Source organism: Pipra filicauda, unplaced genomic scaffold (assembly GCF_003945595.2).
Source record: "Pipra filicauda isolate LSUMZ 115617 unplaced genomic scaffold, ASM394559v2 scaffold16_size7369187_pilon, whole genome shotgun sequence".
Lineage (NCBI taxonomy): Eukaryota > Metazoa > Chordata > Aves > Passeriformes > Pipridae > Pipra > Pipra filicauda.
In genome coordinates, this window is record NW_024104207.1 from 3,793,164 (window position 1) to 3,805,339 (window position 12,176).

Genomic DNA, 12,176 nt, shown 5'->3' on the forward strand with positions numbered 1-12,176 from the left:
CCCAAGCCCTGGCACGTGGTAGCCACACAGCCGATGACCCCTCGCCTCCCACCCCGCCGAGCCCCGCCGAGGCTGCCGGGCCGCCCCCACCTGCTTTGCCCTTAACGGGCCCGGTGGTGCCGGGGGATTATTTCGGCCCCGGCCGCGGGCGGTGGCAAGGGGGGCCCAGCAGACGCGCCTTATACGGCCGGGCCCGGCTCACCTGGGCCGGGGCCAGGAGCGCCTTCTTTGGGCACCGCCGGTCCGGGGCCGCGCCGGGCCCGACACCCAAATATGGGGACGGCCGGGGCCGCATTCCTGGGGGCTGGTTGAGCCGCCGCCCGCCGCGATAAAAGGCTCGGCGGCGGCCGCGGCGGCCACGAGTGACCCGGCGAGGAGCGGGAGCCTCTCTCTCTGCCCGACGCGGAGCCCGCAGCCAGCCCAGGTAAGCCCGTCCCGCCGCCCCTGCCCGCGGATGCCGCCCGGCCGTGAGGCTCAGCCCCTGCGCCCTGTGCCCCCGCAGACACAGCCGACACCATGTGCGACGAGGACGAGACCACTGCGCTCGTGTGCGACAACGGCTCCGGCCTGGTGAAGGCTGGCTTCGCCGGGGATGATGCCCCCAGGGCCGTGTTCCCCTCCATCGTGGGCCGCCCCCGCCACCAGGTACGGCGCAGTGCCCCTCCGAGCTTCCCCTCAAGCCCTTCCACAGCTGTGGCAGTGGATTCCTGCTGCCTCCCAGCGCTTCCCATCCTCCTGTCCTGCCGGGAAGCCCGGTGCTATTGCCCGCAGAGAGGTTGCTGAGCCCCCGCTTTCCTCCCCTGCAGGGCGTCATGGTGGGTATGGGTCAGAAGGACTCCTACGTAGGAGATGAAGCCCAGAGCAAGAGAGGTATCCTGACCCTGAAGTACCCCATTGAACATGGCATCATCACAAACTGGGACGACATGGAGAAGATCTGGCACCACACCTTCTACAATGAGCTGCGTGTCGCCCCAGAGGAGCACCCCACCCTGCTCACTGAGGCCCCCCTTAACCCCAAAGCCAACCGTGAAAAGATGACCCAAATCATGTTTGAGACCTTCAATGTCCCTGCCATGTATGTGGCCATCCAGGCTGTGCTGTCCCTGTATGCCTCTGGCCGTACCACTGGTGAGTACAAAGTCCCACCGGCCCTGGTCCCCTACAGCTGACAAGTGCTCTGCCCCCCAGGGTAGGACCTTTTGTGGACTGCATCTCTCAGGTTGCTGCTTCTTGTTTCCCCAGGTATTGTGCTGGACTCCGGTGATGGTGTGACACACAATGTCCCCATCTATGAAGGGTATGCCCTTCCCCATGCCATCATGCGCTTGGATCTGGCTGGCCGCGACCTCACTGACTACCTGATGAAGATCCTGACTGAGCGTGGCTATTCCTTTGTCACCACAGGTGAGCACTATTCCCTCCTCCAAAAAGTCCCCCACACACTTCCAACCCTTGCACCTTCAGGGATGCTGCAGCCTGTCACCCTGTTGCAAGCCCCGTGAGCCCTCCTTCTTGGGAGTTCACGTGTGGCTGGGGGTCTTGAGTCCCAGTAGACCTATGGAGGTGGTGCAAATGTTCCGGGTTCCTCTGCAATCACTGATGCCTTTGCTCCCCCCTGACAGCTGAACGCGAGATTGTCCGTGACATCAAGGAGAAGCTGTGCTATGTGGCGCTGGACTTTGAGAATGAGATGGCCACCGCTGCCTCTTCCTCCTCCCTGGAAAAGAGCTATGAGCTGCCTGATGGGCAGGTCATCACCATTGGCAATGAGCGTTTCCGCTGCCCAGAAACCCTCTTCCAGCCTTCCTTTATTGGTGTGTGGGACCCCCTCCCTCTCTCCTTCTCTGACAGCTCTCCCTCCTCTCCTGAGTCGCTTTGCAATTAACTTGTGCCTGCTTGTTTCTCCCTCTCTGCCCCCAGGTATGGAGTCTGCAGGGATCCATGAGACCACCTACAACAGCATCATGAAGTGCGACATTGACATCAGGAAGGACCTGTATGCCAACAATGTCATGTCTGGGGGTACCACCATGTACCCAGGTATTGCTGACCGCATGCAAAAGGAGATCACAGCCCTGGCCCCCAGCACAATGAAGATCAAGGTAAGGCTGGAGCACAAAGGACCCAGGCATAGGACCAGCCTTCCTTTGTCCCGCTGCACACAGGACTCGGGGCTGTGCACACCCCTGTGCCTGCCACCTGCAGCAGTGGCTTGTTTACTGATCTCAGCTCTCTTGGCTTTTTCCAGATCATTGCCCCACCTGAGCGTAAGTACTCTGTCTGGATCGGTGGCTCTATCCTGGCCTCCTTGTCCACCTTCCAGCAGATGTGGATCACAAAGCAGGAATACGATGAAGCTGGTCCATCCATTGTCCACCGTAAATGCTTCTAAACATGTTTACATGATCACTTTGCCAACCACGCTCAGGATGACAACCTTCTAGGTTGCAGGCTGCAGAGGGCCTGCAACAGCCATGTAACTTTCTATTTTGTAACGATTTCTGGTTACTGTTGCTGCAAAGCTCCATGTGACACAGTGTATGTAAAGTGTACATAAATTAATTTATTTTATCTCGTTTTGTTTGTTTTTAAAACCGATGCCCTGTGGAAGGAAACAAAAAACTTCAAGAAGCATTAAATCATCAGTCATTCTGTCACACCCCTAATGCGGTTGTTTGTGGTCATTTGCTTGGGTTCTTCCATCACTTGCTGACCCAGTGTGAGGGCAGTGGGTGGTGGGGCTGGACATCCCCAGACAGGAGCAGGACTGAGGAGGGGGCAGGACCACAGCCAGAGGAGCAAGCTCCTTGGGACTTGCTTGGGGTGTAGACTCCTTGGTGGCACTTGGAGCAGTCTGGGGGTGGCTCCATCATACTGCTACAAGGTGGATGCCCTGACACGCTGAAAAGTGCTTCTCCCTGACCCAGGCAGGAAAGGGTTACCTGGAGCCTTGGCTTGAAAAAGATTTCATTTGGCTCAGCCTGCCAAAAAAGTAGCCCTGGTAGACTCCTGAGGAAGGCAAGGCTGGGACTGAGGGCAGGTGGCGGGTGCAGGTTAAATAAAGAGCTTTCCACTCCACTTATGGGAAACCCACCTGCCATCATGTTGTCTCTGGGGTATGAGGGCAGCCAGGGCCACTTCCTCACCCTGCCTGACACACTTGCCCTTGCCAGTGGTCATGCATGAGGGGCTGCCTGCAAAGGGACCACCCTCTTCTCTGCCCCACTAAACCACCCCTTCCAGGGATCAGATCCTTTATTCAGGAACTCCCTGGGAGCCCGAAGGAAAATCCCAGGTGCTTCCTCTTGCTGAAGGCTTTAGCCTGCCCTGTTTGCCAATGAAGCAGAGCAGGGTGGGAGGAGGGAAAGCTGTCCCTGCCTGTCTCATTTCTCTGGGGCTCTGGGGCCCCCCTTTGCTACCAGTATTCACACACACATGCATACATACCCCAAGGGCTCCGCTCCCTCAGGGAGCTACCCTAAAGTGTTGCCAGATTTGGCACTTCTCCCTGGGCCAGTGCACATGTGCAGGAGTCATCAGCCTTTGAAAGAGGAGGACTCCTGGAGCAGAGGGCCTTGCCATGAAAGCAGTCCCTGAGTTTTGGAGTCTTCCTTTCCTGTGGGAGACAGCAGTGCTGGGATAAAAAAGACGATTTTCAGATAAACTTCCAGCCCAGGAAGGTTTTTTGCTATACTGTGGCTATGCTAAGGGTGCACTTGTTTACCTGCATTGAAGTGAGACATACATGAGTACACTTTTTTCAGTCCTATTCCAAAGTAAAAGCCTGTGGGAGGAGCTGTCCTGGTCCTTCCCTGGTATCTGGGGACAGAGAGTGCTCCAGGGCAACCCTAAGAGCTCCTCAGTTGAGATTTCTCTCTGAGTGACTAGAGTTGGACTGGAAAGTAGCTGCTTCTCAAAAAAACAGTTGCTTCTCAAAAAACAAACACAAGCTTTTACTTGCCATTTGTGTGACTTGTGTAGTGACACATATTTCATCTGACAGCTCCATGTGGGGTTTACTGCTTCTGTTATTTGATTAAAAGATTGTTTCAGAAGCACAATAAGCCTTAACTTAGAAGAGCAGCCTCGTGGATTAGACAGCACTTGCAGACTCCACTTTTTCCACCTGCACAATTAATTTAGGATCCTAAACCCACAAGAGAAGGGGTTGATTTTTTTGGGGTGGGGGAGAGTGATGTCACTCTCCTCCAGTCTGATCAAAATCCATGGGAGCAGGAGATCCTTGCCCCTTCTGACTAAGACCTACATTTTGCAGTGTCAAACTTGGGTTTAGGAACTCTCATAAGCACAGCTGTGGGCAGAGGGCAGTCCTCCAGCAGCCACAGCATTGCACAGGGCACCGCCTTGTGCAGGAGGCTGATGCTCCCTCTGGCATCTCACTGTCTGCTCTCTCTAACAGCAGCATTTTGTCATGTCCTAACCCACAGCATCAGGTACTCACGGTAGCCTCAGTGCCAATTTCATCCTGTCGAAGTTAAATGCCCAACAATACATTTTTACAGCTGAAAAAAATGACTGATTTGTTGGTTTTGTTGCTTAATCGATGAACTTACAGGCAATGAATCTCAAGCCTACAAAGCAAAACCTTTTCAGGTTTTAATTTCAAACTAAAACACATTCTTTATTCTGAAATCAACCTTTTATTTGGGCTTAGGATTTTCCTTGTGATTTTCAGCAACTGAAGACACAGATTGTTTGGAAACAAGTGAGTTGGACTTTCACGTGGCTTACAAGCCCCATTATTGGGAAGGTGTTTTGGAAAATTTTGCTTGCACACAGTGGTCTTTGTTGAGCAGTTTTGGTCTTTGTTGAGCAGCTCTCAATAATTTCACTACTCTCTCTGCATCTGTAACAGTACTGTTGGCAGCAGGACCAACATCCTCTGTTTTGAAAGAGGCAAAGGAATAAATGGGACCTCACAGAAGTAAAAGGGAGTAGAAGGAAGGATGCTGGACACTCACGTGCTGTGGAAGGGAGGGTAATGGCAGAATGGCTCTTGTCTGCACCAACAGCATTCTCTGGGACTGCAGGTCACTACTTGCTCCACAGCCAGCTGGATCTGGGCCTGAACCAGTGCAGGACAATCCTCTGTAGCTGAGCTCCACAGTTGCATCCAGTGGGCAACACAAGAAACTGCCCTGGAAATACCAAACATCACCAAGGAATGGAAAAATCTGGAGAATGAAAGAGTCCTTGGGAAGACAAAAAATTATGTGGAGCTGTTTAGATGAGCTTTGGGGGCACAGTCATGACTAGGTTTTGATGTAAGCTTCCCCAGGGTCTGCAGATGCCTGGGGCATTAACACAATTATTTAAGAAGCTAAGGAACAGGGAAAACCTGGGTTCTAAGGGAATGTCTTGAGGGCATCCCTGAGCAAAAGAACAAAGGGAATCCTGGAGAAGATGAGGGCATTGGAGGGGCTTCCTAATTTCATATTGATAGAGATTTTGTTAATGTGAAAATCTGCATTGCACAGAGAGCAAAAGGTGGCCCAGGATGGGCTACCTCCCACAAAAGTCACAGCTCTGTCCCCCATTTGGGAAAGGGAACTGGCACCCCAACATGCTTCTCTCCTTGGGTTCCAAAACTACAAAAGCAAAAAACACTTTGACCTATAGAATTTATTAGGCTTGGCTTTGCTGAGAGGACCTGAACACCCCCTCAGAGCGGACATCAGTGCAGCTCCACAGTATACTCAGTGGATTGTGAATCTCCTGTAGGCATTTGGCCAGTAATATTTATTCAATGAGATTTATTTAAAGGACAAAATAGGGGCCACTTGAAAATTATTATCACTTTTCATGGTAAACTCCTAAGCAACAAATTCTGTGGCAATCTTTATTTCTGAAAGTGAAGCATTAAAACAAAGCCCTTCAAATCTTCAAACAATTATTTTATAGGAATATTTTATGCTGGTTTTATTTCACTAATCCACAGGGAAAAAAAAGTACTTGGATGGAACATCACCTGTTAGAGTTCATATGTTTATTTATTTATTTTTTAACCAAACAGGTATTTTTCTATTAAACAAATTAAAAGAGAGTTATTGAGTTGTATAGATTTCTATGGCACATCTCCTGGGGCTATAAAATGGAACACATGGGGGTGACTGTAACCTATTGATCAGACGATGGATAACTGCAGGCATGCTGGTGTGCATGGCTCCCACATTGGACAGATGCCAATGAGGGTGGGGAGATTTAGCAACAGGACCATTGAGAGTATCCTGCAGTCTTGCATTCTTTCCCAGGAACTACTGGCAGCTTTGGGGATCCTCTTCAGACCCTCTTAGCCAGAACAGATTTTGAAGGGACCAAAAAGCACTGGCTTCAGGCTTTGGGAATTAGTTGTATTTGCAGCTGGCAAAGGCTCTCTTTTTTCATTTGTTCAGGACCTGAAAAATAAAGCAGCGTATGATTTCTATGCAGCAGGGAAACCTGGAGCATTGCTGGCTCTCACTAGGGATGTTCACTGTGTGTGATGGACATGAGCAGATGCTGGAGAAACCTTTTACTGCCAAGAGTGTCTCTCTCTTCCTCCTTCCTGTCAACCTCGAAATTACACTGCCCTCTGCAGAACTGGGACCAACAGTGTGCAAATTTCCAGCACTGTGGTGACCCTGGGCAGCTTATGCTCTCTGCTTGCAGGGACCACAGCCAAACCCCATCTTTCCTCAGCTGCTCAAGGCCACTCTCTGAAACTAAAGCGTGCAGCTTGGAAGCAGTTCTGGTTGTTGATGTTCAAGGAGTGCCACAGGCAGCCCAGGAATGAGCCTCTATGTAACCCCACCTCAGGGAGCCGCGTATATATAGATCCTTGGAAGGAGTTTTCTTCCTTGGCACATCACTCCCACCCATAACACCTTCCAAACAAACACTCCTTGCTCCGCTGTGCCCTCACTGCTTGGCTTCCAGCAGCTTCTCTCTCTTCCAGGGAAAACAAGGCTTTAAAGCTGAGAAATCTCAGTACTGGACAGAAAAGGGGGAGGATCCCCTTACAAAAGGGCTCTCACATACTCAGAGATGAGCAGCCCAAAGTCAATGTTAGCAGGCATCAGCCCTTGACCCTGGCTCATGAAGGCATGAGGACCTAAGTAAGCAGAAGTGCTGTGAGTAGGGCTTCTGGTACAGGTGTGTGAGGAGACCTCTGTATGGATGCAGCTCTGTCCTTTCCCAGAAGAGCTGCCCTGGTGCCTGGTACATGCAGGCTTGGACAAGGGTGCGCCCACAGGCAGTTCTGTGGTGGTTACAGGAGAGTGACCCTTCATCTCACACCTATTGGTTCCTCAAATCCCACAGATGCAGACATCACCTAAATAAAGTGAGTTTACATTGCCATTAACGGTGGCCAGTGCAGAGCTCGGGTTGCTGGTGTTGTGTTGGGTAGGTCAGTGCTGGGAAGGGGACACTCAGAGAGCGCAGGAAGGGCTGGTTGTGGGAGTGGTGCAAGAGCCACAGCTCTGCCAGCCACGCTGAGGGAGCACACAATGACAGAACAGTTCTGCCCTTTCCAAACCTCCTTGTGGCTGCAGGGAGAAGGCTACCTGTGGAGGGGAAGATGGAGGACCATGCAAGTGGGAGGAGGTCTGAAGCAGATCAACCCAAAAGAACACAAGGTTTCCCAGGTGACTGTATCTGCTTCTGTAAGGCTTTTAAATTCCCTTTAGCAAAAATAATCACAAAAAAAATGGTTAAAATAGTAGAGGCATAAAGTCTAAACTGACTTGAGTTTGTTAGCATTGAACAATGCTGTCACTGGGCTATCTGCCTGTGGAGCACAGCCAAAGGGCACAGTGGGGAGCTCTGCCTGCTTTGTACTACATTCCATGCTGAAAATAAGTGAGGTCCAGGTGCTAAGGCCATCCACTTTCTTGCCACAAGTTATTGTGGAGTGATGTGTGGGGATAGAGGCACTATTCAAGGGCTGTAGAATAGGGTATTTCCCCCATAAGGATTGCTCATTCTGGAAACTCTTACCCGCCCCAGCCCTCAAAAAAAGATCAACAGAGAGCTACCAGAACTCCCTAACCCAAACAATTTTGCAGTAGTGATGGTGTTATTCCTACCTAATCCCAGTAGCACTCCTATAGGTGACAGGCCATGTTTCTGTGACTGCAGGATCTGAGCACTTTACACTTGGAGGCTGGTTTTCTTTCTCTTTTCTTCTTTTCTGTACCAAGTCCACCATGGTTTTCCTCTGTGACATGAGCAAGTCAACATTCATGGCTCTGTTTGTTGCCAGCTAAGTGGCTTTTCTATTTTCCATCTCAAAGGAAGATAAAGAGGAATAGCTAATGCTCTTGAAGGGTTTTGAGATGTTGTCATAGAAGGTGTTTGGGGAATGTGAAATACTTGTGAACCTAAATTTAGCTCTGAAAGTCATGCAGCCCGGTTTCCTGGCACAAATAACAGAGAAAGTCTTGAAATCTGAATGTTTTCCAATTGTGGCCACAAGCTGGACGCTGCAGTAGCCACTGGCTGTGCCAGGAATCTACGGCTGCGGTTCCAGTGAGTCCTTTGCCTTGCTGAGAGTCCAGACCTCCCACTTCCTTCCAGGCTGGTCCCACCAACAACCAAAACCACCAGCAGTTTCTGTTCTTGCTCTGGCTATGATGCCTCCATATTTGGCCTGCAAGAGCCCTGTGGGATAAGAGTATTCCTCAAACCTAATAGAAGGGCAAATTTAGGAGAACTACAATGTTCTAACCAGTCAGTTGAGGGAGAATATAAGAAATCTGTCTTGGGATAAATGTTTTAGGAGAAATATGGCAATGTTTCTGAGACTTATTCCCTCTTTCCTTAAATTCTTTTAGCCCACTGAAGCCAGCCCATTCTGGCTGAGACTGCATGGTTAAGGGGTCATGATGCCCCTGTTCACATGTAATGGGCTAAATGCCAGATGGGTTAATAAAGAAGATTGGTTCTACTTAGACAGGAAAATGTGGCATTAAGTATAATGTGGAGCTAAATTTCAAAGTCAACTTTAAAAGGGTATAATTTAGTCCTTGAGGTGTTTAGGCTGTGCTGACACCTTGTTTTATTATTTTTAGTGCCTGCTGCACATACTCCTCTGTGGAGAAAAAATTGTTTGACAAAAAAGTTGATGTAACTCCTGTCACATAGTCTTGATCAGAATCCAGAAAAAAGGTATAGCTCTGCCCAAACTGGAGGTGCTTGTTTTCTTCACTGGCTGCAGCAGGACTGTGGGCAGCCCAGAAAGTGCACCTGCTGAACGTGCATCATAGTTTAAAAATAAAAAGGGGAGAGAAAAGAATAACATGGAAAATATTGCTAGGTCGGCAGATGGAAGGGGGAGGGAGGGCTTGTGCCTGGGCAAGGGGGCTTGGGGAAGGGTAGGACAAGTACTGGGACAGAGACATAGCCACGTAATGAGAAGACGTATGGGATGTTCTGCAGTGCAGGAGTAATGCAGAAGGCTCTCGGGGTACTGCAGTGACATTACACTCAGTATTAGTTTGTACTACTTGTGCAGGTTAGATTGGGTCTATTTTGGCATTGCAGCAAGGTTTCAGCCCATGTACCCAGCCTCAGATACCCTCTGCTGCAATGCAATGGAGTTGATTCATGCAAGCAATCCTCACTGAAGCCAATGGGAGGACAGCAGATTTGGTTAAAGTGCTTGCATCACCAGATCCTGGGTTAAGAAACAAAGTCATAGCAACAAAAACTATCACATGAGGAAGCAGAAGGGAGGAAGTGGGAATAATTAATTTTGTTGTTGTAAGTCCAGAACCTGGTATGTCTTGAGGCCACAAAATGATCAGCAGGAAGAAAAAGATTAGAAGAACATTTGTTTCCTGAAGTGTGTAAAACGTGTACATTTAATCAATTACCTGTTCTGCAGAGATTTTATTGTTAATTTCATAATTCACATCTATTTTTCTCTATATTCTGTGGAAGAATCAGTCTGAATTAAGGATCAGTTAAGCAAATGAGTATATATAAGAAAACTGAAAAGCAGTAAAACCCAAGTCTGGACCATAAATATTCTGCAGAAGTAGTAGTTTTGACGAATAAGATACACAGTGGAAAAAAAGCATTTAAGGAGAAAATATTGTACGACATAATTGTCATCCCATTGACTTTGTGCTGGGAAAGAGTTCTGAGTTGCACAGCTGGAAGTGAGCACGGGCTCAAGTTCCAAGGAGGTATTTTACTTTCTGGCCCTGGTTTGTGTCTGACCAGCACAACAGCAAGAGGCTTCTGAACTGTTTTGGAGAAAGTAACATAAATATACTGACTGCGTATGGGAAGGGTGTTTTTATACGGTCAGTGTAACTGTAAGGAGGGTTTGGTATTGCTAAATGAATATTTAAAGCAAATGTGTGATAAGTTCTTCACTGGCAGTTTGACTTGTGAGTCATGTTGCACAGTCCCCAGCCATGCCCCTCTCTATTTATAAAGTCATGCCTTGCTATATCTGACTTGCTAAATAAGCCTTTCAAATTGTGGAGGGGATTCTGGTGGCACGTTATGGGAACCAGGGAATAATTTAGAAGAGTAAGGGAAGTTAGAAAGGACACGACAAATCACCACATGCTGGCTGCCTTCCGAAGAGCAGAGCAAATGTGCTGTTTGGCTTTTTAACCCTGAAAATATCCAGGAGACAGGGGTTGATGACTTCAGTCTGCTGGGTGCAAGGTGGGGAAAGAAGAGTAGAGCGAGGGTTTGTCTGACCCGAGCCCCTGTAAATGTTTTAGGATGGGTAGAGGAACAGGGTAGAGGAACAGCTAGTGGGGGTTCCTGCTGGCATCTGCCCAGGGCCCTGCCACACAAGAGAGCCCTTTCCGGGTCACTGCCCACCAGCTGGCTGTTGGCAGTGGGGTGCCTCAGTGCTGACAGGGCTTTGACATGCAGGAGGGGGAGCAGACACATCTCCAGAGTTGTGCCCTCCTCCCCAGGGCTCCAGCTGGAGCTGGGAAAAGAGTATGTTGCCAAATGCTGGTAACATAATGTGCTATCAAGTAGGTGCAGAGGAGGGGAGATGAGGCAAAGGGATAGGAGGAATTCAGTGGAAACTGTACTGGGAAGCACAGCAATGGTGCCACTAAAGGCAAAAAGATGAGTCCTGACCTATTTTGACCATATCCTCTTCACAGGCAACAGGCAAAGAGGAACAAAGATGTGCAATTTTTTTTTTCAAAGGGTGGTCCACCATGTTTGCAATCTTCTTTAGAAAGCAGACTGATGGGATAACAGAGTCATCTGTTTCTGAGACTTTAATGACTGAAGGTACTGGCTTTATTCATGCTCGCTTCTTTCCGTGTGCCTCCAGGAGCTAACTGTTTTCTGGTGGACATGGTTTGGCTCTAATTGACTTCACAGGAAGATAATTTCTTTCCTACCTAGCTCAACAATACTGGGCTGTCTTAGTGCTCATTCAGCTTTCCTGAGAACCTTCCTCCACAGTGGTCTTGGAGGTCTTGGCAGTGGGTATGAGCACCATGGGGACACTGTATGGAAACAGTCACGTAGGGCTGTACAGCTACAAATGAATGAGTATTTCATAGCCAGAGGAAGATGTTGCTCCACCCTTGCAGGGAGTGGAGAACAGGAGCGTGGTGATGGCAGAGATGTCCACACAGCTGTGGGAGTAGCAGGAGCACAGGCTAGAGTCCCAAACTCCCAGTTTCCTCTCACAGGAGTAAAGTCACCCACCTTGTCAGCCACTGGTAGCAAAATGCACTGCTCAGGTTTGCTCGTGGTTAATGCTCGTTTTTTCTCTCAGCAAGCATGTAGCTACTACTGAACTGCTCCTGTGAGCTTGGCTCAGTGCAGCTTTTTTAGTTCCCCCAAGCTTCCTTACATTGTCCATAACCCCTGATGGAGGGTAGGTGGCACGTACAACAGGAATCATTTCTTTCTCACTGGGGCAGCAGGTGAACGTTATTGCTGGTGCAGGAGCCAGCAAGCTGTACAACCAGCTCTTCACTGCTCCAGAAACAGTCCCCTGCAGCACCCTTGGCCCCCTTAGCAACAAAACCAGCACATAGTTCTCCACAAGTAGCCCAACTGACACTTAGAGTGGTGTTTCTGGACACCTACTGTTCGTTTTGTGTGGGGTGGCAGGGGCAAGGAGGTCAGGGCACCATGGTGGTTTTGTGCAGGGAGAGGTCTGGTTCACAGGCTAG

The 12,176-nt window shown here is 49.5% G+C and overlaps 1 protein-coding gene across 2 annotated transcripts; it reads left to right on the forward strand.

Moving 5' to 3' along the window:
- The first annotated feature begins 335 nt into the window (after positions 1 to 335).
- On the forward strand, positions 336 to 2,669 carry ACTA1 (actin alpha 1, skeletal muscle). 2 transcript variants are annotated; one of them, XM_039379559.1, is made up of 7 exons: positions 336 to 424; positions 503 to 645; positions 807 to 1,131; positions 1,246 to 1,407; positions 1,626 to 1,817; positions 1,924 to 2,105; positions 2,252 to 2,669. In XM_039379559.1, exons 2-7 carry the CDS (start codon positions 517 to 519, stop codon positions 2,393 to 2,395), a joined length of 1,134 nt encoding a protein of 377 aa, XP_039235493.1. In that variant the 5' UTR covers positions 336 to 424; positions 503 to 516; the 3' UTR covers positions 2,396 to 2,669. The 2 variants fall into 2 exon arrangements, with proteins under 2 accessions (XP_039235493.1, XP_027577189.1); XM_027721388.2 differs by lacking the exon at positions 336 to 424 and having other exon boundaries at positions 458 to 645.
- Positions 2,670 to 12,176: the final 9,507 nt, after the last annotated feature.